General features: G+C 39.6%; 1 protein-coding gene across 3 annotated transcripts in view; it reads left to right on the top strand.

Annotated features, from left to right (window-relative positions):
* The window catches only part of ACVR2A (activin A receptor type 2A), a 70,484-nt gene extending 45,277 nt beyond the window's left edge, over positions 1-25,207 (top strand). For all 3 annotated transcript variants that reach the window (XM_072875322.1, XM_072875323.1, XM_072875321.1), the window contains exons 5-11: positions 11,715-11,858; positions 13,177-13,320; positions 15,032-15,177; positions 16,189-16,303; positions 17,561-17,699; positions 20,213-20,343; positions 21,312-25,207. In XM_072875322.1, coding sequence (XP_072731423.1) covers positions 11,715-11,858; positions 13,177-13,320; positions 15,032-15,177; positions 16,189-16,303; positions 17,561-17,699; positions 20,213-20,343; positions 21,312-21,506 — 1,014 coding nt within the window. In that variant the 3' untranslated portion in view covers positions 21,507-25,207. The remainder of the gene's footprint in view (positions 1-11,714; positions 11,859-13,176; positions 13,321-15,031; positions 15,178-16,188; positions 16,304-17,560; positions 17,700-20,212; positions 20,344-21,311) is intronic.
* Positions 25,208-27,985: the final 2,778 nt, after the last annotated feature.

The raw sequence follows: 27,985 nt of genomic DNA, 5'->3' as shown, positions 1-27,985 counted from the left end.
ATAAAATCTGTCACTCCTCAAATTCCTAAATGAGTTATTAACAAATGTAAGTTTGCTAAATGCATATGTGTGTATGTAAAACGGTTTGAAAGAACTATTTCATTTTCTTATTTGTATTTGATTTAATATGCAGCAAACATACATTAATATGTCTGATCAAATTTACCAAAAAATGGATTAGTGTATTAAATGTATGAATCTGTGTATTTTTCTACAGAAAGTGTTACTCTCACCCAGTTAATTTTCACTCATGAGCACCAGGTACACTGAAAATGAAACACTGCTGTCTTTGCGGACAAAGGCTTTCACTCTCAAATTAGGTGTAGTTTAGATTTCCCCACAGTGTCCTACTAATATTCCTGGTAGAAATATGAATGCGGATGGCAAGCAGTTGCTATGTTATGCTCATTTATTTTTTCCATCTTTTGAGCTTGGGCCAGAGTTGTCAGTCAATGCTAATTACAACTGTGGTGTTACCACTCTGTCATCTGATAGGTAGGACCATAACCTATTTTATAACATAACTGACACAAGTAACACTTTGGGGTTTTATCAGTTCATAGAGCTGTGGCTCCCAATGTTTTACATCCGTACTGTGCAAAGAGAGATTAACCTCTTGTACCTTTTGTTGAGTGCCCAAGTTATGAGTATCTTATTGGATCACAGAGTTGCTTTTTTTGTTTTGTGTTGTTTTTAAGATAAGTGTCATATGTTGAGAGGGTTGAAAAAAAGCTTTACAGATTCACATAATGTCTTCATAATCTATTTTTGTGCTTTCTTCTGAAACATTTGAAATTACTTGGGTCAAAGATGCATCAGATTTTAAATCAGTAAGCACGAGAAGGCCCTGATCTAGGCCTCTTTGGTGTTACCAGAAACGTAAAAATTCGGAATGGACAGATCCTGTCTATTAGAGTGCCCATAAAAGCAAGCTTAGTTGCTAGGAATTACCATTTCTTTCTCTCCTCAGAGAGGAGGATTACATAGTTGAAAAATACAACTACATCTTCTGCTTTTAACCTCCTGTATAGCACCTCCTTTAAGCTTTTCACCCAGTGTTCCCTATACTGAGCACAATAATCTTTTATGTGCTTAATTCTGGGTTTGTTGTTTTGGTGTGTTGGTTTTTTTTTTTTACCCCATATGGATGAACCTCACTGGTCCTATATATATGGAGAACATCCCTTGTCTTCAAAGTCATGTGCTATGTGAAATCAAATAGATCAATCAATATCAAATATAAAGAGATACTGATCTTATCCCTCTTGTCTCAAAAGTTTTTTGAGCATAAAAACAATACACTGTGATTTTGGTTGATGGCAATTTTGGTATGGCTCCCTTCACCACCATGCCGTGATAGTCTTTCTTCGGTGTATCTCTTCCTGAAGACACCCTGAAGTATGAATAGATCTTTAGCTATGTTGTGGATTTGGTATTTCAGTTTCAGCTGTAAGAAACTAAATTGAAAACAGTATCGCATAATGTAAGGTGAATTATGATGAAGGAGAAAAATCTCTAGCAGTGGCAGACACAAGGCACATTCTGAACTACTGACTGCAGGTCCAACTGCATGTGTAGCAGTGGAAAAACAAATTCTGTGTTGGAAAGTAGTAGGAAAAGAACATCTAACAAAACAAGCACTGCTTTTAGCTGCAGTGTTTGACCTCAGACATCTGGTCTAGGCCACCAGACGTGTGCCAAGGAGTTTGGTGAGTGTGTGTAACTTGATTGGTTTGTTTTCAAAAAGTAGTTAGTAATGGGAAAGTTTTTATGGTTGGCATTGGAAAAGATTTTCATTTGTTGTTTCTTATTCTCTAACTTTTAGCACATGAAACAATCTACCTGGTGCACTTGCAATTTCTGGGATAATCTTTATCCCTTTGCCACACTAGGAAAATTACAGTTGACTGCTGAAGAAGAATGAAGAAATTAAATCAAGTGTTCAGGTTTTTTCCATTTTTGTCTTCCAGCTACTATTTTTTTCTTCTTGTTGTTGTAGATATTTTAATAGAAACATTATAACACTTGAAAAATGAAGAATAAGAAAGGGACAGGTGTTCTTACAAGGACTTACTCCAAACCTAGAAAGATTAACAGCTACTTGAAAAATATATGGAGGAGAAGCCAGTTGCTTATATGAAATGGGAAAAGAGATTGATCAACAGAGAAAAGCTGGAGCTCAAAAAGAGGAAGAATTAAAAATAGATAAAGACTGAGTTAGGGCTTGTGGCTAGCTAGGAAGGAGTTAAGGTTAGGTACATATCAGTGGTTAATGAATGATTAACGTATAATGAGTGGCAATGTTGGTATTAAAGAAGAGCTGAATGATCTCAAGATTTGGACTGCTGGATGTGTGCATGATTTCACATTCTCTAATACTGCATTTCATATCTTCAGGACTAATAAGAATTTCTTCTATAATTGATTCTAATCAATAGCTGAAATGACACAGGAGAAAGATCTGGTGCTATCCTTTGATTGTGGTACTGTGAGGCACAACCATGATATGGTTGTTTAAAGGGAAAAAATAAACCACAAATGTAGGGATACTGTGAGAATGTAGTAGGAAAGTTATTACAGATAAGGAGTCCTTAATCTATAGTAGGTAAATAGCTTGTAACTGTGTCTCTCTCTTTAGAATTCATGGGGTATTGCAATAATAGAAGTTCCTTAATCTTTTACAGAGGGAAGAATTTGTATGACAAATAATTGAAAACCAAGTACATAGTGATGCATGCTTTTTCAGTGCTCACTATACAACCAGATGTCCAAAACTTTGGTTCTAAATCTTGATAGCTTTAAAAAAAAATTTTTTAATGTTCTTTCCTGACTTCTCAATTTGCTTTCAGAATGAGCTATCTCCGTTTAAATAAACCATAAATGCAGCCATATGTATGTTAAATCTTCAAGAGGTAAGGAAATACAAATCCAGACTTAAGGTATCTCATCCTGAATGGCAGCCCAAGGGAACTTTATAATTAAAGTACAATTAAAATTTTTAAAAAGTTTCAAGTTGATTTCTATAGTGAACTTCAAGTTACTTTGTGCTTTTGCATTGATTCAAGCAGAGCATTGTCTTATAAATGCTTTCAATACTATACCTTATTCCTGGCTTATTGAAAAGTTGGTTTAGTTTTAGGAGTAGGCCTGTACAGAGTGGGTCTGAGAGGCTGGTACAAGAAGATGTGTATCCGTCTGGTAAGGCTGGATGTAGGCAGTACTTTGTGTCTTAGTCTCATAAATGTTGACTTGGCATATACGCATTTAACAACTGACAAGATGCTGAAGGCTCTTACAGCACTGTATTTAATTTACCTTGAAGAATTTCTCTCTGTTCATTCATTGTAAACAGTAATATTCAAAATCATCTACACTGTCAAGACCGCATTTAGATTATAGTCTTAGACAGTGCTTTGGAACAATCATAGAAGGGCTGAAATACTGAGCTCGGTGAAGTCTGCAATCAGGTACTCTACCTTCAGGAGCTTTTTAATAATTTTCCATAATCAAGTCCAGTTTGCTGCATATCCTCAGATATGCTTTCCTGAATGTTTTAGGTTGACATCTTTCAGGTAATCTTTCCTATCACTAAATGGATGAAAATTACACATTTCACAAGGTATACAAAAGTAATTCATCTTGCCTTACATCCTCCAAAGAGGTTGAGGGACTGTGGGTGAATACACGGATGTCATATTTAGAGTACTAGTTAGAACAAAATGAAGGAATTGGCGCAATTAATTTGTAATACAATAATTTGCATTTATTTTGAACACCATGTTTATAAAGATTTATATGACATATTTGAATTTCAGAATATGATTGTGGATAGCCCAGATTTTGGAATAGACCACACTGCTTGTTTTTGTTCGTCTAATTGGTTACAAATATCGCAATCATTTCCCTAATCCCTGAGAAAACCTTTAGAAGTAGTTTTCAGGCAGTATAAGTAGGAAGTTAGTGTGTTTGTTTACATTTGTGTAGATGATAGCTACTTTGGTGGGGGGTTATTTGCTCCCAGTTTTTATATACAAGAGTTGTATTAATTCCTGACAGAAGAAAGCACATATTTGCATTTCTGTAATAGCCTGACAGTGCTTAAACTGGTGATACTTGCATTTCTAATGAAAAGTCTGAGGTGGTGGTCTGTAGTCCGAAGGGAAGGACAATGATTTTAAAAATCAGGTGGTCTATGATGTACATAAATATCTCTCTGGAAATTTTCATGCATGTCTAATTTATTAGTGTTTGGGGGAAGCTGATCCCCTTAAGAGGGTATGGGAGAGGTGTCTGAGAAATAAGTTTCATGTTTGCAGTTTCTCATTACGGTAAGAGCAAAAAGGTTGGATTCATGTATCTTTTTTCCTTATTTCTGAATAATTTACATAATTCTCAGGAGCTGGAAAATTTTAATAGCAAATAGGCCTGAAAAAATGACTAATAAATTTTTTACAGCCACAGGAAAGACTGTGGAATTTGTTGAATAACTATTTCATACAAGCAATGCTTTCTAACTTTTTTAACAGTTAATTGTCTGTTCTGTGACTATTTGAGTCAGTATAAACACACGTGCACACAGATATTTCTATGGCTCTGTTCAGTAGCCATTCCCTATCAGATTCACAGATGGAGTAATACTTTTATTTTGCTTGGCTGCTGTTTCTGGCAACGGAACATGGGGGGCTTGGAGGAGGAACTTCTTCGAGTAACTGTGCTCATGGTTTGTGGAGTTTGTGCTGCAGAATCTTATTTGTAGTTTTCTAAGTATAAGTGGAATAGCTGTCATTCTACTGGAACCACCAGCTCACAGAGGTTTGAAGGTGAAGATGATCAGCTTTGAAAACCAGTTTAAGGGTTTGGGGTTTTGTTTAGTGTGTTGTTTGTTTCTTTGTTTTTTCCCCCGTATGAAGTGCCCCAAAATATTTGCAGGCTGTACAGGTCCTGCAAGAATCTGCTTCAGACTCTTGGTGTGGGTGTTATCCTCATCTCCGGTGGTCTGCTGACCGACAGCGAGAGGAGGATTGATGCTCTTAGGCTCCAGTGTTCTTTAGTGCTCTGTCAGTGGCAGCAAGCTCTACCACGGTATTTATAAATCTGACTCCCAACTAATCTAGCCTTCAAGAAATACTTCAGCCCTTCTATTATTAATTATTTAGATAATGCTAAGTGTGTGCTAGACAGTTTTCAAGTGCAGAGAAAAGCTTCTTCTTGGCCCTGCGCTCTGTAGCATCCTAAGAATGTAAAGACAAAGAGTGAAGAAAAGGATGATTGCTGTTACGTAGCAGCTTAAAGTGTTTGAATTTCATGCTCTTGCAATGTCTATCTGATCAAATTATAAAGGACAAAGAAAATGGCTGAGGCAAAAGTACAGGAGGAAGAATGAAGGTGTCTCAGCGCTTCTCTGCTTGTGGCAATGAGATTGTTCAATAAAAAAAGAGTTGCAAGTAGCACAAACAAGTGTGTGTCACTAAAATGTGTTTTAAGTTTCGGTAACACTGCACTGGGACTTTGGTTTTTATAATGGATTTCATTCCACAGTCTCTAAACTCATGTGGCTTGTTTGAAAGAATCTTTAATATTGTCATCTCCCTTCATATATGCTGCATATAGTGTTTTCAAGTTCACTTGTTCTAGTTACACCTCTAGCATACCAGATTTATTGATTAAATTTAGTAGTACAGATCTAATATATGATGACCTATTTGTTTATAAAGTTTAGCTATAACTTAGACATTTAAAAGTTTTCATGTTCCACAGCTAGCTACTAATTACAGTGAATTTTAAAAAATCCAACGCTGCCCTCTACTGTACAGTGTGAGCATAACGGGGAATAAGTTTGCATAACTTGTGTTTGTTTAATCTTCTGCATGTATTTATATACTGTTTTGTGGTAACATGACTGTTTATGCACCTATAACGGACAATTCTGGTTTTAATAATAAGATCAATTCAGGTGATGGTCTGTATAATGAACTTTTTGCCCATTTTTCTTTGCTAACATATCAATGATGGATTTTTTTTATATTTTAAATGATCTGTTATTAGTACAAGAAAGTATTGCTATCCCCATGAATATTTTTGTTGTTAATTCACAAACAATTTATTTTGTCTCTTTTCTTATAAGCTGCTTTTTCATCCCATTCTTGGTATAAATAGTAATTTATTTTGCCTGTGTTTTTTCCCCTCTCTACAAGCACGCCTTTCATATAATGATTGAGGTAAGATGCATTGATGTTTGTTCATGGTTATGGAACTTTCTGTGGACATGTAAGAAGTTGTTTTGGTATGAATTTTTTCAGTATTTTGGACAAGAAATTTGTAAGCATGCGTGGTTTAAAAATACAGATTTAGTCTGCTGTTCATAGCTTTCTTAAAATTTACTGTAATTTCTCAGGCTATTAAGTTAAATGTCCGCAGGGATCGATAATGAAGTACACCAGGTTAGTCAGTTTGTGGTTCTTCACCTACAGACCAGCTCGTTTGTGTCAGTCCCACCCTAGTGCCGCATGGTATGAGCAGTGGTAAGGGCTCCGCTGGCACAGCGCTCGCTGGGAGCCTTGGTCTCTGGCTGTGGGAGCAGTCCAGCCGGCAGGGCCCGCGAGTCTCGCTGTAGTGGGTTGCCCTGGAAGTAACCAGCATGTCCTGCCTGCTTCCGTCCTGTCTTTGGGTGTCTGTTGTCATCTCCCACCTGCGAACTGCCTACACCTGTTTGAGAGGTGTGTGGTCTTCGTGTTGTGATTCTGGGTGGTGTGATGGGTTTTTGTGTGATTCAGGAGCTCGGAGAAATAGATCACCTGAAGAAAAATACTCTTTCACTATTAAGTCTCTACTTTGACTTTTTCACTGGCCAAAAGTTGTTTTTACTTGTATTAAACTACTGATACTTCATGTGAAACTACAAGTAACTGAAAACTATTAATTCAGAAACTTGGTCATTATTGCCAGGCTTTTAAATTGAATATTGAAGAAGTCAAGATGTGAGTTGTAGTACGAATGCTCAATTTCTGTTGTCTCTATAGGTCTCTAATTAATAGCTGAAATGCCTTGTAAATGTAATTTAGAAGAAAATAGAATGGTGCTATTTAAATATTTTCCTGAATATCTTGCATCTGTAAAGAATTATCAGAGTTCCTTCTATTTCTGTTACTATTTTGCTTCAAATGACATTATTTCAGTTAGGGAAGAAGCTGAAGTATCCTGCATGCAAGTAACTACTTTGTTGATATTCCTTTAGGGAATATGTTTGCAATGTACAATAAAATTGAGGGTTTTGTGGGGTGAAAAAGAGAAAAATTGTCGCCATTGAAAAGAAATGTAGTTTGATACAAATCATAGAATCAATTTTAGAATAACTAAAATATTTAAGGATTCTGCTTCTTTTACTGTATTTGGATCTTAATTTTATGGATCATCTGTTTGAAAATGAACCAGTCCCAAACTAGAAAGGGAGGAAACAACCAAGATAGTCATCAGACTCTTTCACTGAGAACTTGTCAACCATATTCACAATATAAGCTGCAGAATAAATGTAACTAGGGGGAAGTACTGCACCATTTAACAAGGAAAACTTGCACGTGCTCTGGAAGTTTGAGAACTTGTTTATATCTTGGAGTCAGGAAAGAGAAATGCGTCTATGTACAACCCCATTTGGATAATTGGTCTTTTTTTCCCTTTGTTGTACACGATGAACCACCTGATTCAGTTGCCATATGAGACACATGACTGGAGATAAACTCGAGTGCTGACGGACTGTGTTGGGGCAGGTCTTTAAACAATCTGTTCAGTTGGTCATATTTTTAATGCATTTGTAGTTTCATGTTTGTTAAGCTTCTCTCTGATCTTGAGAACCATTCTTGAAGACACTTAGGGAAACCTGTTTCTGGAAGTTACCATTCTTTAATGAATATTTTTCCCTCTGTTCTTTTTCTGGTGTGACTAGTACGCATTACCTGACTGCTGACTGCAACTCCCAGCTATAAAAACCAGAATGGAAAAGCCCTGTTTGAGATTTGAAAACATTACAGTGTACAGCGTAACTAGATGTCCATGATTTTGAGATCAACATACAGCCCGAACTTAGGGTTTTAATGATCAATGCCTTTGAGCTATAGGAAGAGTAAAGTCTAGTTGTCTGCGTATTATGCATCTGATGACCCAGTTCAAGTACTTTTTGCCGATGTAGCTGCTTCTGCTTTTTATCTGGCAGTAGGTCCTTGTGCAGCAGGAGTGTTTCTGCTGCCTTTGCTGACTGCCCCGGGGTTAGGACAGAGCCTGCCTTTCAGGAGGTGGAGTACTTGGGATGAAGTTACATAGGCCAGTGGCTCCCTGCTCCCAAAAGAGAAAGCCCTGCTTCCCTCTGCCTTGCCGTGCTTTTTGTGTTAACCTGGACCTTGTTGGAAACTGATTCAATTTGCTGAACTATCAGAAAACTAACCTGATTTTAAAAATAGACAAATAAATAAAAGCCTTCTGGCAATACCGCGTATTGCCTTGATTTGCTGTGTGGTCAAACAAGTGCCAGAATCGGTGCAAGGGAAGGGAGAGGGAAAGCTGGGGAACGGGAAACTGGGCCCTTATTTTTTGACAGCTGTGGCAAGCTGTTAGACTAATATATCCACATTATATCTTTGCTCACATTATATCATCATCCTTGGCGCCACAGAGATGATTTTAAAAAGCCATACAAAAATAATTATGCCTGTGGCATGTTAAACATTTTTGCTTAGAAGTAGAGCAAGTTGAAAATCTTGTCAAGGAATGTTTCTGTATAAAAATAGTACCTGTAGTTTTAGAGTAAATGCCTGTTGATTTTTAACAAAGTTGTTTAGGAAAAAAAAAGCAAAACAAAACAAACAAAAAAAACACCCACAAAAAAACCTGGAAAACTATTCTTTTTAGTTATGTTAACAGAAGGCAATTATACTTTCCATTTTAAATTGGATTTTTTTTGGTCTGTATGTGTGGGTGTGTGTTGCTGCTTCATAAGAATGCCGGAAGTTTTGACTTTTATGAAGTGTTTCAACATGAAAGGGAAATGTGCAGGGAACCACAAGAGGTTGCTATGTAAGGTAGTGGGGAAAATATTTTGAAATGCCAGGATTTTCTAGGAAATACAAAATTCAGGTATAGGAAAAATACCGTGGTCTAATGTGAAAATAAGAAGCACCAGTTTTTGCTGGCTACTTTTTACTGAGGAGTTATTGCCCCCTCTCATGTGATAGATGCTGTAATTCTTTGAGAAGTATTAAGTTGTCATTTGCTTGATGGTTGAGAAGAAATTCACATAGTGTGCTTCAAAATACCAATAGATTTTTTTGGGTGGAGGGTATGGAAAGGAAAGGGAGTTGTTCTAGCCACTAAAGCAAAGTGAGATTTGGGGTTACTTCCCACAAATTGTTCTCTTAATTCAGGCAAGTCACTAGGTTCAAAACTTTAAAAAGTTTGCCTGATGTTAAATCCCCAGATGCTGCACAGTGCTCAGGATTCTTAAAAATAGCAGGGTGTTTTTACAAATTAAAGTAGGCTTTTGTGAGTAAATTTGGGCATCTTGTTTCTAGTTTCACTTGTAACTGTAACTATTACAAATTGAGGACAGTGATTTCCCTGGTGTCAGAAATATTCATAAAGGGCTTTGGCATTGAATGAAAGCACGGGAGGGAAAGCTTAACTCTTAAACTTCATTTTCTGTAATGTTGTTTGTCCAGTTTAAACCCAGCAATTTTGATGTAACAACTTCAAGCATCTGTCACTGTCATATTCGCGAAAGGTTTTCATACTTTTTTCAGGGTAGTATTGTAATGGGTCTCTAATTTGAATTTCAAACATTATATTTACAGTTATTAATTTGTGGAATTAGGTTAGAGTTTCTTTAAATTGCTATAAATCTGTCTCTCTGTGATACTTGTTCTTTTTGAAGGATGTATTTGTTGCTTAATAAGAAACAAGAGAATGGTTATTCATTCCTGTGCTTAAACTACTCGAAACTTGTGTTGGATACAGAAGCACTCGCCTCCATTCTCACAATAGCAAAGTGTACTTAAAACCAGAGTTGTTCAGAAAATGTCTTTAACATGCACAAGACTTCTATGTTGCTGACTGAAGTGCTCAAATACTTAACTATTGAGTACTCTCATTTGTTTTGTAGAAGCAACTACTCCAGTGTTTTTCATTCTTTCTCTTTAAAACAGCATTACAGCTGTGACTTTGGGGAAAAAATAGAGAAGCAAAGTGTATGTTTTGGAGGTTGTTTTGAACAGTAGACTTCAGGGGGTTTTTTGGTTGTATTCTGCAGTGTGGATATAACTTAAAAGCGATGCCTAACTTTCATTTGTATGCTTGTTCCTTTCATATGCACTATTGAGACTTGCGGTACAACTTTGTCGTCTCCATAGACCTGCACTGCCACTAAAAGCAGCCGTTCACCCTCTTCCCATCTGTGGTCTAGCAGTCTGCCCCACGCTATCACCGCTGGCATTGGCATTTGCAGTTCTCTGTAGTAATTTGGACTGAGGAAAAAGCCGTGGTTTAAACTAATTTGGGGGTGTGTGGGAGGAAGGTGGAGCTGTTTCTCGTGGTGACAGTACTGGTAATTCTGCTTAGTGACCACTACAAACCAGAACTTGACTTATTTTCCTGCAGAAAACAGGGATCAGACAGAAGAGATCATGTTTCTCTGGCTCTGTGCATAGGGTAATATTCTTTGATGCAGAGGCATATGTAAATGGGTCCGATGCATTTGTTCCTGGTAGGGAGAAGAAGCTTACATAGGTACAAGCTAACCTAACATGGCAGATTGGAGAGAAGAGGACAGTAGAAGTGGGTCGGCAGGTTGAAGCACTGGTGCTGTGGCTCCTCACACCGTGAGGCTTGTGGCTGAGGGCTTCGTGTGGCTTGGAGGGCTGACGGTGGAGATGGTGATGCTTGGTTTCCTGTGCCAAACATCTGCACTATACATGCGGTTCAATGGTTTCTGAATGAAAAAACATTAGTTACGTCCTGGAAGACCTTGCAGTGGCGTGGCTTGCCTACATCCTGGTTTGCAACCTTATGTCCCCAGTAAGCAGTGGAGTTTTGGAAGTAGAGCTGTGCTGGTATCAGCTCAATGGCTTATGAGAACTGAACCAGTATGTGGTAACTGCAGACAGTGAGGGGATTTGCTTTAGCTCTGCACTACTGGCCCCAACCAAATTACTGATGTAGACGTCTTCTGCTTCCCGTCTGATGGCTGAGGAGATGCAGGGTTAGTCCCATGGAAATGGACTTTGTGGCTGTGTAGAGTCAAGTCACCAGGCCATTGAATGAAAGGATTAAGCAAGTCACACATGTCAAGCAAACAAACAAAAAAAAACCCCTTAAATGTATCAAAGGTGCTCATTTCAATTCTATCACTTAAAAAAAGTAAAAAGTAAAGCTTGATTATCTTTATTCCTTAATTTCTGCTGTGCTTTTATACCTGGTTAGACAGATTTATACTGTAGCTGTTGTTATGCTGTCGCTTGCACATTAATTCTGAGCATGTTTTACAATGTCATTTTTCTTTCCTGTGGAGAAGGGTTACTGTTTTGTTTCTGGTTTGATAGGGGAATTTGTTGCAAGGGGGGTGGTATCTGATACCAAGTCTCTTTCAGTTTACAAGCCTTTATTTCTAGTGCTATCGTCATAGATAGCATGTATAATAATAGCAAAATTAATTAATGGTTTTAACCTGATTTCAGGATCCAGGACCACCACCACCTTCACCGTTGATGGGTTTGAAGCCGTTGCAGTTACTAGAGATCAAAGCTAGGGGAAGATTTGGATGCGTATGGAAAGCTCAACTACTAAATGAGTATGTTGCAGTCAAAATATTCCCTATTCAGGTAAGCAGAAGTTCTTAGTGCCCTGTGTTGCTTGTAGTGTCGTAATGTTAAACCAGCTTTTCTAGTCACCATAAGAGGCTTTTATTTTAGAGAATTTTCAATATATACTGTAAATCTAGATACTTCAAAGAAATTCTTAAATGCAGGAAATGTCATGAGCTGAAAAATGTGCAGGTAGAGTTTTATTGAATAAAATAAGTATTTGAATGCAGCAAACGTATTATTGAAACATAAACTGTGAAATTTATGTGTGTTTCTAGTCATAAAAATACATATTTGGCATGAATAGTTTTAAGCAGCTCTCGCACATCTCTTGATCAGTTGATAAGAATTTGTTAATATTTTTCAAATTAAATTGTACTTGGAAGGAATGTCTTGAAACGCAACCCCATAAGGTGATTGTTCGAATTAAATGTGCCTCAATTAAGTGAAATAATATTTACTTCCCAGCAAGTACCCTCTGAAAGCCATGTTTTAGAATAGATTGTACTCATAATTTTAAGATCCAGCCTAGTTAAAGAATACAACTTGGTCGTATACAATGATATTAGGATAGGTTTTACATTAATTAGAAACACCCACTGCTACTTGAGGTGAAATGTACTTGTGTTTTCTGATGATTAACCAAGTGTTGACTTGCTGAATAAATACCATCAGCAGGTTCTTATTCTTCTAGGAGAAATGGCATGTATTTAGGCTGGTTTCAGCCATCAGCACAACATAAATTAAATCTGAGGCTTTGTTCATTATTTTAAATGAAGAAAAACCTATTTCTAATTCTTTATGGGGTTCTTGTAGATTAATAAAATACAAAAAATTGAACCGTGCTCTTAAGACTAAAGCAGTTACAATGATTTGCAGTGCGTAGACTCCAGTCCTATCTACAGCTTTGTGTTTCCGTGGTTCATATCTGTGATAGTTGATGTTGCTTTCAGCAGTTGATGTCTGTTTACAACAAATCTAAGGTTTTTTTCAAACAATTTTCCACTATATGTGAATATGTAATACATGTGAAGAAAGGCAGTTTAACCTATTTTTGTATGTGTTAGGACAGTAGTTTGTAGCACAAATATTGTTGTTGGTCTAAACACTTGTAATTTTTAAATAATCAGCCTCATAACGTTAATAGCATACACTATGCTTTCTTTCCTTTAGGTAGTAAATCTGGTCTTGCCAAAAAAAAAAATGGTTTTAGTAATTTTGACAGATCATTTACAAAGACACAGTAAATTATAGGAAGAAACTTCTGTCTGGGAAAGTACCTCTTATTCTCATTATTATGATATTAACGTAGTTTGATGTGTTCTTTTGTTTGAAGGACAAACAGTCATGGCAGAATGAATATGAAATTTACAGTTTACCCGGAATGAAGCATGACAATATTTTGCAGTTCATTGGCGCAGAGAAGCGAGGCACTAGCATTGATGTCGATCTCTGGTTAATTACAGCATTTCATGAAAAGGTATGTTTAGTTCTCAGTGTAGTTTGGGGTTTTTTTATGATTATGGTAGAGAAAGAACAGTCTTAGATGTCTGTCACAAGTGTGAACTTTAGACAGTTAAGAAATAAAATTTAAAATAGTTGGTGCTTGTTCTTAGCTTGTCTCTTTTCATTGGATATGAATTTATTTAAATTTATTTTCAGCCAGCTGAGAAAGTTGTCATCAGTCTTTACTTAATAGAGGAGTTGTTTTAGAAAACAAACAAAAATTGATTCTACTTTTTTGCTTTTTAGAATGTGCATTTTAGAATATCCACCATCTAAACCTGCCTACCTTAAATAAACTCCATCTTGCAAAGATTGTGTTTTATTTTTGTTTTACTTGTGTTAGCTGATTTGTGTCTATAAGAATGAAGTAATATGTATCAATTGTATTCTGATAACCACAATAAGAAACATAAATATATGTAAATATGTTCGCTGTTTTATTTTGTCCACTTAGATTTTATGTGTTTTTTAATGCGTGTAACTGTCACAGATCTAAATACAAAGAGGAAAAAAAAGCCCCAAACTTAAATTTGCACTGGCACAGGCAGAGAGGCATTAGGAAGATGTTACCTTTAGCAGATTTGAGAAAATATAAATCTGTATAATATAGATATGCTAATGCATTAAGGCTAGGTCATAGATCATATTGCTAATATTGAATATTACATTCTTCCTTCTGGCATTTTCATCCCATTATGCCCCTTTAATCATTTAGATGACTAAAACTATCCAACTGTTTCAAATTTCTGACAGATCTTCATGATCAAGTAGATAATACCAAACTAATTTACCTTTCTGAAAGGCTGTTGCCATTTTTTTGTTTGTTTTTTGGCTAAGTTTTAAAAATCTTGCTGCTGTTGGAAAGATGGCATCTGAGATGACTGATGGAAAACACAAATTTTTTATTTTAAAGTGTAGCCTCTCCACTTTGACAGCGCTTTGTTCACTTTTCCCTTTTGTGTTGGCTTTTCACACAGCAACATGTGACATGGTGACATCTCACAAACTGGATAATATGAAATCTATGAATACGTGTGTACAGAGTGGGCTGTAGAAGTGAGTTTGAAGAGAAGTGCTTTATGTTGACTAGGTTTCTACTTAATCTCTTTGTATTTATTCAGAGTGTGTATTTCACTCTGAAACTGTATTGTGAAACTGGAGTTTACTGTTGCTGGTCTGTAAGAAAAGAAAGACTTAGACTATCAGTTAAAGGTCTTGGAGAATGCGCATACGCAGCTCAGCAGGATTCTTGAAGGTGAATCTAACCTGTAATTTCTGTGCCTGGAAGATCGTAAATCACCCTTGTAAAAGCAGGGTTGTCTTTATAAAAAGAACTTCAGTATCTTAAGTCTAGCTCCCGTTTCTGACACTGACAGTTAAGCGCAGTTCATTGGCAAGCGTGCCGCTGAATTTGAGTTTGTTTCGTTGTTTGCTTGTTGAGGTGGTGTGTAGGTGCATTGTGGTTCTATTCATGGGCTAGACGCGATGCGAAGGTTAATTTTTTTGTTGTTCAGACTATCAGTTGATTGCTTATGTATGTGTATAATTATATGGTCTATCAGAAAACAGAGAAAGGCAGACAGGCATACCGTTTTCTTTAATGATGGAGGCCATCCAGAAGTTTTCTTTATGAGTAGCTGAGAATGAAACTGATCTTGTAATTGTTTTTCTTTTTTGCTGTGCAGGGTTCATTAACGGACTTTCTCAAGGCTAATGTGGTCTCTTGGAATGAGCTATGTCACATCGCTCAAACTATGGCTAGAGGCTTGGCTTATCTTCACGAGGATATACCAGGGCTAAAAGACGGACATAAACCTGCCATCTCACATAGGTATACTATATGTAAAATATTTTCAGGTGGTTGTTAATATCTGACTTGGAGTTAAAGGATATGAAATGTGGATAGATAGGAAGTATTCAAATAATTACTCTGTGATATCTTCCTGCCAGAATTATCAAGAGCCTTGTAAGAAAAATCTGCTCAGCCTAAGGAAAAATATAGCTGATGGTTTATAGAACTTGGTGTGGTGACTGTGGTTAATGTCATAAATTCTTTTTTTACACATTTAATTATTTAAGTACCTGCTGCAGTATATGAAATAATTAGCATTGTAGCTACTTGAAACAACTTAAACACATACATATATAACTTTTAAGTAATACTGAATGCCTTCAGACAGAAACGTTTACTGTAAGTGGTGTTATGCCTATTGTTGAGTGTAATTGCTGGGGTTTTTTAAATGAGGTAGGTATAGAAAGCTATTAATAGAAGTAGGGAGCTGAAATGATAGTGGTAACCAAAATAAGATAGGCATATAGAGTAAGAGAAATACAGATTCTGCAGAATTTGGAGTTTCATTAAAATGGTGGGGGGAGAGGTGCACACAGGACAGATGGGAATCCCTGGATCGAGTCCATTATCTTCTCTTTCTGCAGGAAATCATGTATCTCCTTGTTGGAAACCATCAGGACTCATTTTTCAAAGTGTTTTGTTTCCTATTATTTAAACAAACAAAATGTACTTGTAATTAAAGTATGGAGGAACTACACTTTTATTCTGTTTCTGTATCATAGATGCTTATAAATCTGTATGTATTTTAAAACTAAGCATAAAATGATAGTTCCAATTGCGGTCTCATATATTTCCATAAGAATAAAGGTGCACAAGTGTACTCCTAGGTTTTATTATTATTCTTTTGTTGTTTAAATGGACTGCTACTTTATAATTTTCTTGCCTTTCATGTTACAATGTTCTTTGTTTTATGACATTACTTTTTTCTTAGAACTTTATATGGTATTTCATGTTATAGATTTCTAATTTTTTTTTTCCTTAACTTGAAAGGGACATCAAAAGCAAGAATGTGCTGCTGAAAAATAATCTTACCGCTTGTATTGCTGATTTTGGTCTAGCTTTAAAGTTTGAGGCTGGAAAGTCTGCAGGGGATACACATGGACAGGTAAATACCAATTTATTTACATAAATGATGCAACTGTTAACTGCATATTGACGGAAATGGATAGTTTAGGCATTCTTCATGCACAGGGTACTATATCGTCAACCCTATTTTCGGTGACCTTTAATGAAGATGGCAATTTGTGCTTTCTTCTCACAGGATTAAAAATTAAACAATTCTTTAGATAATTACAGATCACAGCCTTCCCCCCGCCCTATCTCATTACATGGCCTCTCTCCCCCCTACTTTCATTCTTACTAGAGGATTTCAACAAGAAAGTGTGGTCTTGCTATATTGTATTAATTGTTCTGAGATGCTGTTCAGCAATTGAGCAATGATACTGGCAGCCAGCTTCTAACTTTCTGACCTAGCAACAGTCACTCTCCTGAAATGACAGCAGTAATCAAGCACTTGTCATACAAGAGGGAACTGTTTCAGTACCATGTACTTTTAAAATAACAAGCTTGAGCTTAGAGCATTACGGTTTCTGGAAAACTAAATATATTTAATTTTAGGCAGAACTTCACAGTTTATGGCTGAGCGACAAAAATAAAATCCTTACAATAAGATTATAAAACCTCAGTAACGCTGCTTAAGAGAAACATAGCTATTACCATGAAGGTTTAACTAGTGGAGTAGATCTTGTTCAGACATCATACAAGTTCTGATTTATTCAGGGGACATAATCTCATAATTGGCTGTGGTCAAGAAGAAGGGGTATCCCCGAAGTTTTTATTTAATGGCCAGTTTTGCATAAGTGATTTCACGTAACTTTCTCAGTATAAATTGTACTTCAGGTAGCTAGTGTATTTGTATTACTGCTGCTGACATGGGAAGAAACATAAGCAAGTTTCACATCCTTACGTGAAACTGTAATGATTCTTTTGATGTGGAAAAGTAAGAGTAGTGGCCTTCCTCCAATCTGGAAGAAAATAAGGAATGGCAGTGACAGAAATGCTGAATTGTTATGCAAATGTGTTATTTTAAAATAATATATTCAGGTTTTCCTGCTTCATAAGTATCCTTTATAGGGCCCAGTCTATACGACTGTTTCCAATTCCTCTTACCTACTGTTGGATATAAGAATACAAGAAACTTGCAAGACTTAGTCCTAAGCAAGGATAACTGTGGCTATTTTTAATCCTTGACAAAAAAATAGTACTGGCCTACAGCATTATTATAATCAGCACCAGCTAGAGTGATAATTGTGGTCATGTTGATTCTTAGTGTACAAATTTTTACGCTTTCCTGTCTTTCAAGGTTGGCACACGAAGGTATATGGCTCCTGAGGTACTAGAAGGTGCTATAAACTTCCAAAGGGATGCGTTTTTGAGGATAGATATGTATGCCATGGGATTAGTCCTCTGGGAATTGGCATCACGCTGTACTGCCTCAGATGGTAAGCAACATATTTGATCTATGGACATATTTAATGTAATTTGTGAGAGGTGTACTTAAAGCAAGAAGTTGGAAGGTAGATTATATGTATGTAATAAAGTTTAATAAGGGTGGTAGTCTTGTGGGGAAATGAATGGAACACCAACATCATGTCGTCACTTGATAATTTAGTCTGTTCAGTATTTGGCATCCCAGGTAGAAGTGTTCTGATACATGGATACCTGTTGCGTTTCTTCTCCTGGTCGTGGTAAGGAAGAGGGAGGATGACTGTGGAACTCCTAACCTAGTATGTTTGATTTCTTCCGAGTTCAGCCTGACAGTTTCAGTGCCAATCAATTTATCTTAAAAGGTATTTCTTCCTTTCGTTAACAACAGCTCAGATTAGATTAACCTTGGTAACAAAGATACCCCACCAGCACCTGCTGAGAACTTGATGTCTCCTGCCGCACACCTTCGCGTCTGGACGATGACCTGCCTTCTAGCGCTGCCAGTGGAAGATGCGCGTGGGCGCTTTATTAATGTCAGAGATCCCTTCCCAATATAGGAAGGGGATACAAGGCTAAAAGACATGAAGAGTTTTCAGAGGTCAACATATATTTCATTACAAAGCACACTGATGCAGTTAGTGATTTTTCTAGCTGCTTATAAGCACGTGCAGGATACTGCCTCGGCCCTTCCTGACTCTGGTGGACCGCTCTTCAGGGCGTCAGGAAGTCAGTCGTCTGCAGTGAGACACAGAAAAGTCTCCGTTTCTGGTTTAGCCACAGGTGCCAGAGTCAGACTGTGCCATGCAAGTTCAGTTCCTCCCTACCCTCTCTTTCTCTTTGTTGTCACTAATGTAACATTAGTTCAGCTCGTATAGATGTCAGAACTTCTGAAGAATTTCTAATTAATTGTTGATAGCTTAGAGATTGAAAATACAGTGACCTTTGAGAAATCTGCAGCTGATGCTTTGTTAGCTATGTGTCCATCACAGTTGTTTTCCTCAAAGCAAACCATTGGATCCGATTGTTAAGCTCTCTAGAAAAGATACCGGATACTTGAAACTGAATGAAACTATGAACACTATTCTTAAATTTTGTAAATGGAGATCTTTTTCGGGTGTCCAGAATGAGTCAGGATTAATCAAGAACGTGACAAAAGACAGCTCAAAAATGTTTGGCAGAAAGTTGCATTTTCAGGATGGTCTTTAAAGCGCCTAAATTCAACTAAGTAAGTATCACTGTTTCACTTGGGCTTGTGATGCTGTTTGTCATGCAGCTCTCCTGTGAGAGCCCAGCACAGCTGACGGACACCCATACAAAAAGCCGAGATGAACTGGGGATCTCAGCAGATTGCGTGTGGCCACACAGTGCTTTTCTGCTTCAAATCTACCTCGTGGAGTAGAAGCCACTGGGGCCGTGTTACCCTTTTAAAAATGTTCAGCTGTTTACTAACAGGATCGACAGAATCTTGCACAAGTCTCTGAGGCAGCCCCACATTCTGTACTGATTTTTCATGCCTCGGTGTACTGTAAAACATACGTACCTAAACATCACTAGAAGCGTGTCGTAGGTGTGTCTGCCCGGTGTGGTGGTTATTCCAGAAGGTAAAGGAGACGTCAGGGAAGGAGAGCAGCCTTCTGAATCGCAGCTTTGTGTAGCTCTACAGTCATGGCTGCCGGTTTTCTTTCTGCAAATACGTGGTTGGGTTTTTTGGTTGTTTTTTCCCAGAAGGTACCTGGTCCATTTCACTAAGTCTCATCAGCCTCATCTGTACCATACCGTTCGCTTCTTCTATCCTCCCCTTCCTCCTTTTTTCAGACTTGATCTGAGAGCACAAAATACATATTACAGTAACATAAAATTATATAATCTAGAGCTACGTAATCTATAGTTCAGCATACAAAACTTGTCCCTCTGACTGTAAGGACGAGTATTACACTTAGCCTTCAACACAAGCACTTTTGTCCTGGGCTGTAAGGATTGGAGGAGGAAATGCAGAGGGATGCAGCAGTTGCTATTGCGAGCTTGGTTTTTGCAGTGTACGTAGTATTGAAAACATTCACAAGTGGCTCTCAGGTGCCTGCTTGGTAACCGGATACCAAGAGAGCCAGCAAATTTGAAAGAAGGATGATGATTTACCTTACCAAAGCTGTGATTTGCTGGAGGAGGCAGGGGAGAGGCTGTGGATCCGAGAGCCTCCCTCCACCCTCGTGTTTCGAAGCTTTCAGCTCGAAAGGGAGCTGGGCTGGGCGCTGTGCTAGGCTGCCCGCGCAGGAGAGCAAAGGCTTGTAGCTCCTGAAAATGCCACTGCTGCTTAATTAAAATCTTAATTGCCGCTTGCTGGTAACCTGACATGGGATGAGCTTTTAATGGCAACAGAAAGTAAACTGCTCTGTAAGATTCTGAGTACGGACTACGTTTCTAAGATACCAGTCTTTTTTTGTTTGTGGTTTGTTTTTCTTTCTTTCCCCTTTTTTAAAGCAAAATTGGTGGTTTAACTTCTTTTTTTTGTTTGTTTTTTAATCTGTAGGCCCAGTAGATGAGTACATGTTGCCGTTTGAAGAAGAAATTGGCCAGCATCCCTCCCTTGAAGATATGCAGGAAGTTGTAGTTCATAAAAAGAAGAGACCTGTTTTAAGAGAGTGTTGGCAAAAACATTCTGTAAGTAGTTACGCAACCAAGTTCTTCAAAGTTCTGTCACTATTTGAATTTCAAATTTTGTTAATCCTGTGTTGTGTTCATAATACTGTCTTTTAGGAAGAATTTAATGATTCTCGTAAGAATTAAATGGACTGTAAACTAATATGTTCTTAATCTTAAAATATTCTCTCTCATCGAGTGATTTGAAAGTGAGTGATTTTTTTTAACTTTTGTGGTGAAAGAAGAGATCCTTGAGAGTTACTTTTGAATCCACGTGTTAGAAATATATTTAAGAAATAATAGTCTTGATTTACTACAGGAATGCTACAAACTGCACGTGGTACCATGGGGTGAGCAGGGTCGTACGAGCAATTCCTGGGATTGGTTAGGGAGGAATCGCACACTTTCCTGAGCTGGTTTATGGCCAGAGACTTGCAGTAGTAACGCCACTGCTTATTCCTAGCACTGGATTTTTCAAAAAATGGGTTGTTAGAAACAATAGAAGACCCTGTCTGTCTGCGAGAAGAGTGAGTGTATGTTCCCATCTGCTCCGGGTAATTAGCATATTGCTGGATTAGCTCAGTGTTACTTTGGAGAAAAGTTAACTGCTGTCAGGTACAAATCCCCTTTTGTCCTGTTGGATTTGTTCACTGAAGTTTCGTTTGATCACTGAAGAACTTAACCTGTTTTAGTGCGAAATCTTTTAAAATACCACGATGACTTTACCCACAGACTACAACACTGTGTGGAGAAAAGGCTTGTGTATCTCATTTAAATAGTGCAAAACAAACAAGAAGTAAAGCCCCATACAGCGTGCTCGGTTTCAAAACAAATACGGCGTAGCTTCCTGGTTGACGGAAGGGGTAAGATTTGGCAGGTGTACCTTAAAATGCAGTTTGCTATTAGAATTGCGGGGCGACCCCACCTTCACAAAACTTGCTGCTGACTCTCTACACCGTTATTTTTCACTTCGCTTTGTTTGCTCGCAGGGAATGGCGATGCTTTGTGAAACCATAGAGGAATGCTGGGATCACGATGCGGAAGCCAGGTTGTCAGCGGGTTGCGTAGAAGAACGGATTATTCAGATGCAAAAATTAACTAACATTATAACAACAGAGGACATTGTGACTGTGGTCACAATGGTGACAAATGTTGACTTTCCTCCCAAAGAATCCAGTCTATGATAGTTGCACTGGTCATGTCAGTGACCACCAGGACTCTTCACTGGAGCTGCTAAAGCTAACGGGACTGCTTACGTCACTACTGTTTTCTGTGTGGGAAGAATGGTAAGTCTCTCTGGAACAGCATCAAGAGGTGTTTCTCCTTTATTTTCCCCTTCCTCCTCCCAGCCGTGGCTCCGTGAGACTTTTTGCATTCCCTGCTTACACCTGAAGGACACGTGACTGAGAAATGGTAACACGCTGTTAAGGAACTTAAATGAAGAATACGGACCTGTACTGGCTAATCAAGTGTTTTAAAAACTGACATCAGATTTCTTAATACCTGTCAGAAGAGACTAATTCCTTAAATGAACTACTGTTATTTTTTTTAAATCAAACATTTCATTTCAGATTTAAAAAAGGGTAACTTGTTTTTATTGCATTTGCTGTTGTTTATAAAAATGACTATTGTAATGCCAATATGACACAGCTTGTGAATGTTTAGTGTGCTGCTGTTCAGTGTACATAAACAAAAGTAATCAGGTGGGATATAGCAAAGAGGCTTCCAAGTATTACTTAACCTCCCTCAACAAGGTATACCTCAGTTCCACCTCTGCTAAATTATGAGATTGACAACACTAACAAAATTTGAATAATAAATTGATCCATGTTTTGTAAATGATGTATTTCAAATTCACTGTGTTATTTAAAAAGGGTAAGCTATGCTTCATGCCAACAGTAAATGGCCATTCCTAAAGCAGTGTTTTTAGCCTTTTCTTGTACTAGCTTGTTGTGTATAACCCCCCCAGTGCTGTTTATTGAAACAAAATTTTCCTTCCTCTCTTAGTTGAAAGCTTTTCTCTGACCTCCATTTCCCAGCATCTCTCATACATTTATTTAACTGAAACTATTTAGGTTTGCTGTGTCTGAGGAGTATTTGAAAACTTAAGCATGACTTTTTTTTAGTTTTCTGTGAGCTGTGACACTGGAAAGCTCTGAATTCTTGTTCTTTTTTTTTTTTTTTAAAAAGTCTTTTTCCTATTTATGTTTGTGGAAAGGTCTGCCTAGCCTGTGTTCTGTTTCACTAAACAGTATGCAGTGGGTTCTGTATCGCTGTTTCAGGATCACCTCAGGAAGCTCAGTTACCCCGAATTCCTTACTCTCTGCTTCGAGATTTGCAACTTTGCTCTACTTAAAGCTTGGTGCCATCTTACCAGAGTACTACTTCATGTCTGCGATACATCGGTTTATCCTGGAATCACACGAAAAACTCTAGACACAGGTTTCAGATCATAAATGCTTACAGATTTCAGGGATGATTTAGTTAGGCTTACAACTGAAAATATGCAATGCCTGTTTAGAGGTAACGAATACCAATGTCCGTAGCACGGACTCACAAAAAATGAGGAAAAACACTGAAATCGCTTTCACAACTCCAATGTTCTTTTCGAGTTTAGGAAGTCATGCCTTATATTCAGATTACAAAGTGACTGGTAGATAGGTGCCAAAGTGCTTCTGAGAAGTACTGTTTCACTACATTTATTTGATCCTTTACACAAATTTCCAAGTAAAATAGATTTTACAAACCTCGAGTACAGAACCGACACTAGCTGGTAGTATGCTGTGTATTTCATCATTGTTTTCTTTGTTTTTACACCATGTCTCTCAGAAGAAGCTTTTAATGTTGCAGTTAGGAGCTCTCTGTGAATGTTACCTTGAAAATTGATCTGTACAGCCACAAGATACTCTGTTTTACCTGTATGTGAACTTAATCTCTGGGAACAAGAAGAGACATTACAGATAACCAAGACCTAGGCCAGCACGCTCTCGGCAGGGAGGGGAAGAAAGGTCTAACGTACCACCCAGTGCTGTCTGTCCTGCTGTTCCGCGTGTGTATGCCTGAGGTCCCAGGGAGCCGAAGAACCCTGCTCTGAGGGGTCATTGGTACCGTAGGGCGCAACTCGGTGGTGTTCCACTTGGCTGTAGAAAGCAAGCAAGCTAGTTTGTGGCTGCTGCTTCGATTGGCACTTTCATTTTGCTTCCGTTTTTAATCCAGGGACGTGACGTTACGCACACAGCAGGACATGAACATAGCTGCTGAGTTCTGAACAAATAAGAACCCATTTGTACTTTGCTGAAGAGCTCTGCGCTCCCATTGAGTTTTAACCCCTTTACTAGCCAAAATGGAGTAAATAGATGGTTCCATGATCTGTTATTCAAGAGCTGATGCAAAAACTGGTCATGTGTAAAACGGGCATCATCTGCGTGTGATCCTTTAAACTTCAGCTACTGCGGGTTCTTGCAGCAAAGTGGTGGGGGCTCAGGTGTCGCTGGTTCGCTTCACGTTGCAGACTGCACAGGACGCTTGCTAAGCCTCGCATCAGGAAAACTCAGATCACTTGCCTTCGCATCTTAAAACTGCCTTTGGATATCCCTGATCGTTTAAATATTGTACTACTCTGAGTTTCCTGATCTTTAACAGCATCATTTAGTGTCGCTGTGAAAAGGATGTTCATAGTACAAAGGCTTTTTCATTGGGAACAGTAACGTCCCCAGCGCTCCTCTGGTACAACTCTGCTCGCAGGGCATTTTGATGTCTACTTGTGTTCTACTTCTTGAGCATTTAATGTGCAAGCTGAGAAGATGCCTGAGCCGGCAGCACTTTGCAAGTGTAAACGAGGGCAGGACTCAGCACGATTGATGCTAGTGGAAATACTCTGGCATTATCTCCTAGCAGGCAGCGACCGTTGTCCCTTTGCGTCCTGTAGCACTGGGGCACGTGGGTGCGAGCTCCAAAGGGTCACCCTGTCCTGTGGCTCGTGAGGAACAGCCAGTCCCTTGCTCTTAACTTTCAGCGAAGTCTCCCAAAAGGACGCGCGCAGGACTGAAGGCTGAATGAGCCCCTTCTGGGCCTCGCCAGGAGTTTGAGCCCCCTGTTACTTTTTACGCTGTGTGAGAGGGCAGGAAGTCTCTGCGTCGCATCCTGCATGGCTTCGCACTGCCACTACGCGTGCCGTAGCGTTTCAGAGCAGAGACCGTGCCTCGTGGTTGTTGGAGTTGTTGAACTAGCGCTGTCAGTCGTGGTGGTGTTCTGAACCTACACTGCGAGGACCGAAATCCACCGCTGCCGCCCTTCCCTTGGAGATTTTAACAAGTCGGTGTAGTTTTCAAATACCAGCTTTCGGTGTGCTAACTAAATTGTTACCAGACAGTAGTAAGATGTTTCCTGTTCATATTAGCATTCGACAGAATAAATAGGGTCACCACTTTGCTCTTTTTCCAGCTTTTCTTTTTTAATACATTTACTTTTATTAGGAACACTTGGTACAAAATGCAGAAAGCTGCAATATATGTTCATGGGCAAAATGGTTCAAGTAGCATCCTTGATGGAACATCATTTACCTCAGATACTCAACCAGCAGTACTTTTATTTTTTTTTTTCATTTTAATTTTTTTATTGCCGTTTCAGTCCATATACTATTCGTTACCTCTCAAGATTTTGGTAAGCAATTATTTTAACTTTACTCTTCGTATTTGTCAGTGTTTTGGGCACAGGTTGTTGTACTACTGTCAAAAGGTACTTGCTGTTTTTCTGCAAGTACTAAAAACAAACCACCCCCCCCCGCCCTCAATAAAGTGATTGTTAAATATTGTACAAATAAAAATGTATACTCTTTCTCCCCTATTCCCCCAAAAAGTTAAAATAAAAAATGTGACTACTATGACTTGCATATGCCTTTTTTCAAGTTGTGACACGGTGGGAGAAGAGGCATGTCGCCCTTTTGACCGGTGCAGAGACCCTCAGGCTGCAGGGCAAGTTTTGTGGCACAAAAAAAAAAGAGTGGAAAGAGCTTGCGGTTTAAATCTGCCAGGAGCAGAGGCAGAATCCGCATCATCTCCGGCATTTCTGATGGAACGCTCTCCTCTCCCTGTCCTTCCCTGCAGTGAAGGGATACTCCACAGTTCCATAGCTGGTAACCAGGTGAGCACCGAGGCAGACTCCCTGCTGCGGTGATGAAGGCTGCTGCTGGGAGGATGCTGGAGAAGGGCTGGGGTGATGTTTTGGTAATGCCACCCACAGCACCCAGGGGTGGGCTGGCTGCTCCTTCGCTGCGGCCAGGCAAAGCACCCACTTCCACAGCAGGGAGGAGCCCGTGGTGCAGGGTTGGTGGCTGATGACAAGCGTGGGGCTGCTGCGTGCAGCCTTCTGCTTGGAGGGAGGTGACTGAGCTCAAATTAAAAGTCAGTCACTTCTCACCCTTCTAAAAACATTCACTGTCATCAATCAACCTGTGGAGATGGTTTAGCAGCCATTCTCTTAAAGGGGGGGTTCCCAGCCTGCATTACTGCTGCTGCAGTGGGTTTTTGTAGAGGTGAGAGCTGTAACTGCTGTAACATGAGAGATTTACATTGTTTCCAGCATATATGAGATGGGTGGGGTGAAGACTGACTTACAGCAAGAAGTTGAACTTAGAACAGTCTGGGCTGTGGCGTGGAAGGTTTGGTAATCGTCACTTACACAAAGCTACCCATTAACCTGTGCCCTGTTCCTGTACCGCAGGCTGCAAGGTGAGCAGCTCTGCCCCAGTGCTGGGATAAGCGTCCCCTCCACGTCCTACGGAGATGGGCTGAGAGAGCTGGGGTTGTTCAGCCTGGAGAAGAGAAGGCTGCAGGGAGACCTTATAGCAGCCTGCCAGTACCTGAAGGGGCCTACAGGAAAGCTGGAGAGGGACTTTTTACAAGGGCTTGTAGTGATAGGACCAGGGGTAATGGCTTTAAACTGAAAGAGGGGAGATTTAGATTAGGTATAAGGAAGAAATTCTTCACTCTGAGGGTGGTGAGGCACTGGCACAGGTTGCCCAGAGAGGTAGCGGAAGCCCCATCCCTGGAAACATTCAAGGTCAGGTTGGACGGGGCTCTGAGCAACCTGGTTGAAGACGTCCCTGCTCTTGCAGGGGGTTGGACCAGATGACCTTTAAGGTCCCTTCCCACCCAAACCATTCTGCGATTCTATACCGAGCTTCTCCAGTTACTACATCAAATGCCAGGACCAAGAGCGTGAGCAAAGGCGGGGAAAAGGGGCGCTGCTGCTGTAAGGGATTGACTCAACCCTTCCCGGGGATACGCCACTGCTACGCGGGTCCCTGCATGCCTGACCCGCCCCTCTGCACGGGATGGTCACCTCAGGGGTGGGGGCACAGCTGGAGTCCCTCGAGTCCCTCAACCCGTGTCTGCCCGATGTAGCTGTCCCCGAGCCAGCAGGTGCCTTCAGCTGTTTGTCCACAGCCCAGTACTCACAGAAATAAATAACTGTATCCAGTGAAAGGGGGACCTCACCTACCCCTCCCCCCTTCCCACGTCTGGTGGTAACCCCTTCCTTCCCCTTTTAAAAGACCACCTTGAATAACGTGAGCTACACTGACGCATGAAGAGAGTTGTGTTGGCCAAATAAATACTTCTCTTTCTGCATAAGTAAGTACTTCTGCAGAAAATCTTGCAACAACTTTTGTATTTACAGTTTGCAGTAGTGTTCCCTTTAACAGCCTCATGTACGTTGTCTAAGCTGTCACTTACAGGAACTAGATCAGAAAGTTACAACAAGCCTGTTGCTCATTTTGCTGCTTCCCAAAGCACTGCTCTTCTCTTCAAGACGTGCAGTCGTGGAGACAAGATCTTTGTGAAGCAGCAAAGAGAACAAAATAACCCTTTGCCCAAAAGGAAGGGCTTTGCAGGGAAATGTCTTCAGCTTTTTGACAGGCAAGCCACTGGGCTGCTAAAAATGCATATTGCATGGTATAGGCTTTAAGGGCAGAGGGAGCTCGCTTGCTCTAGTCAGGGAAGGGAAAGCCGTCAGCCCTGCTGCATCATCCTTCTGCACCCCAGCAGGAGGGCTCAAGCCCAGCGTGTCCCTCGCTGCTTACCGCTGCTGTTCGAGCAGCTAGGCTTTACACAACGCTTCCTTAACGTGCTGGTACCACACCAACGGCAACTCTTACCTGGAAGGGAGCATACTTGTGATCTATACGTACTTCCAGTATCTAGTATTCATACATACCTTGCCCCAGAACAGCTGTAAAACCAAGTTCTTGCCCCAGAGTTAACTCTACTGAGTTGACTGCAGCTCCGAGACAGCGAGGTCAGAGCTTCAGAGCTGCCCCTGCGCAGGGAGACCCGGGTCTGCCGGGGCAGGGTGAAGTCACGCTTCAAGCACTGCTCCTTCCTACGGAGAAAGCGGCTGAGTGAACTGGACTGAAGGTGGGTTGCACTTTGCACGAAAATCCCACTTCCCAGTTGAAGCTACCTGTGATTACAGGTTTAATGCAGTAAATTTTCTATGTCAAGTCAAATTTGAGAAGAAAAAGCCCACTAAATATGAGCTTTAAACTGCATCAGAGGTGGATCTGTGCTTCAGAACTTACAGTGCGAGATCCACCGCTGTTGGTGGCAGCGTGCCACGGAGCCAGTATCTAAAGCAGTCTTCATCCACGATCGAGAAACCCCGC

Source organism: Ciconia boyciana, chromosome 10 (genome assembly GCF_034638445.1).
Source record: "Ciconia boyciana chromosome 10, ASM3463844v1, whole genome shotgun sequence".
NCBI lineage: Eukaryota > Metazoa > Chordata > Aves > Ciconiiformes > Ciconiidae > Ciconia > Ciconia boyciana.
Note: the sequence above shows the minus strand (reverse complement) of the source record. Positions and strands in the feature narration are given on the sequence as shown.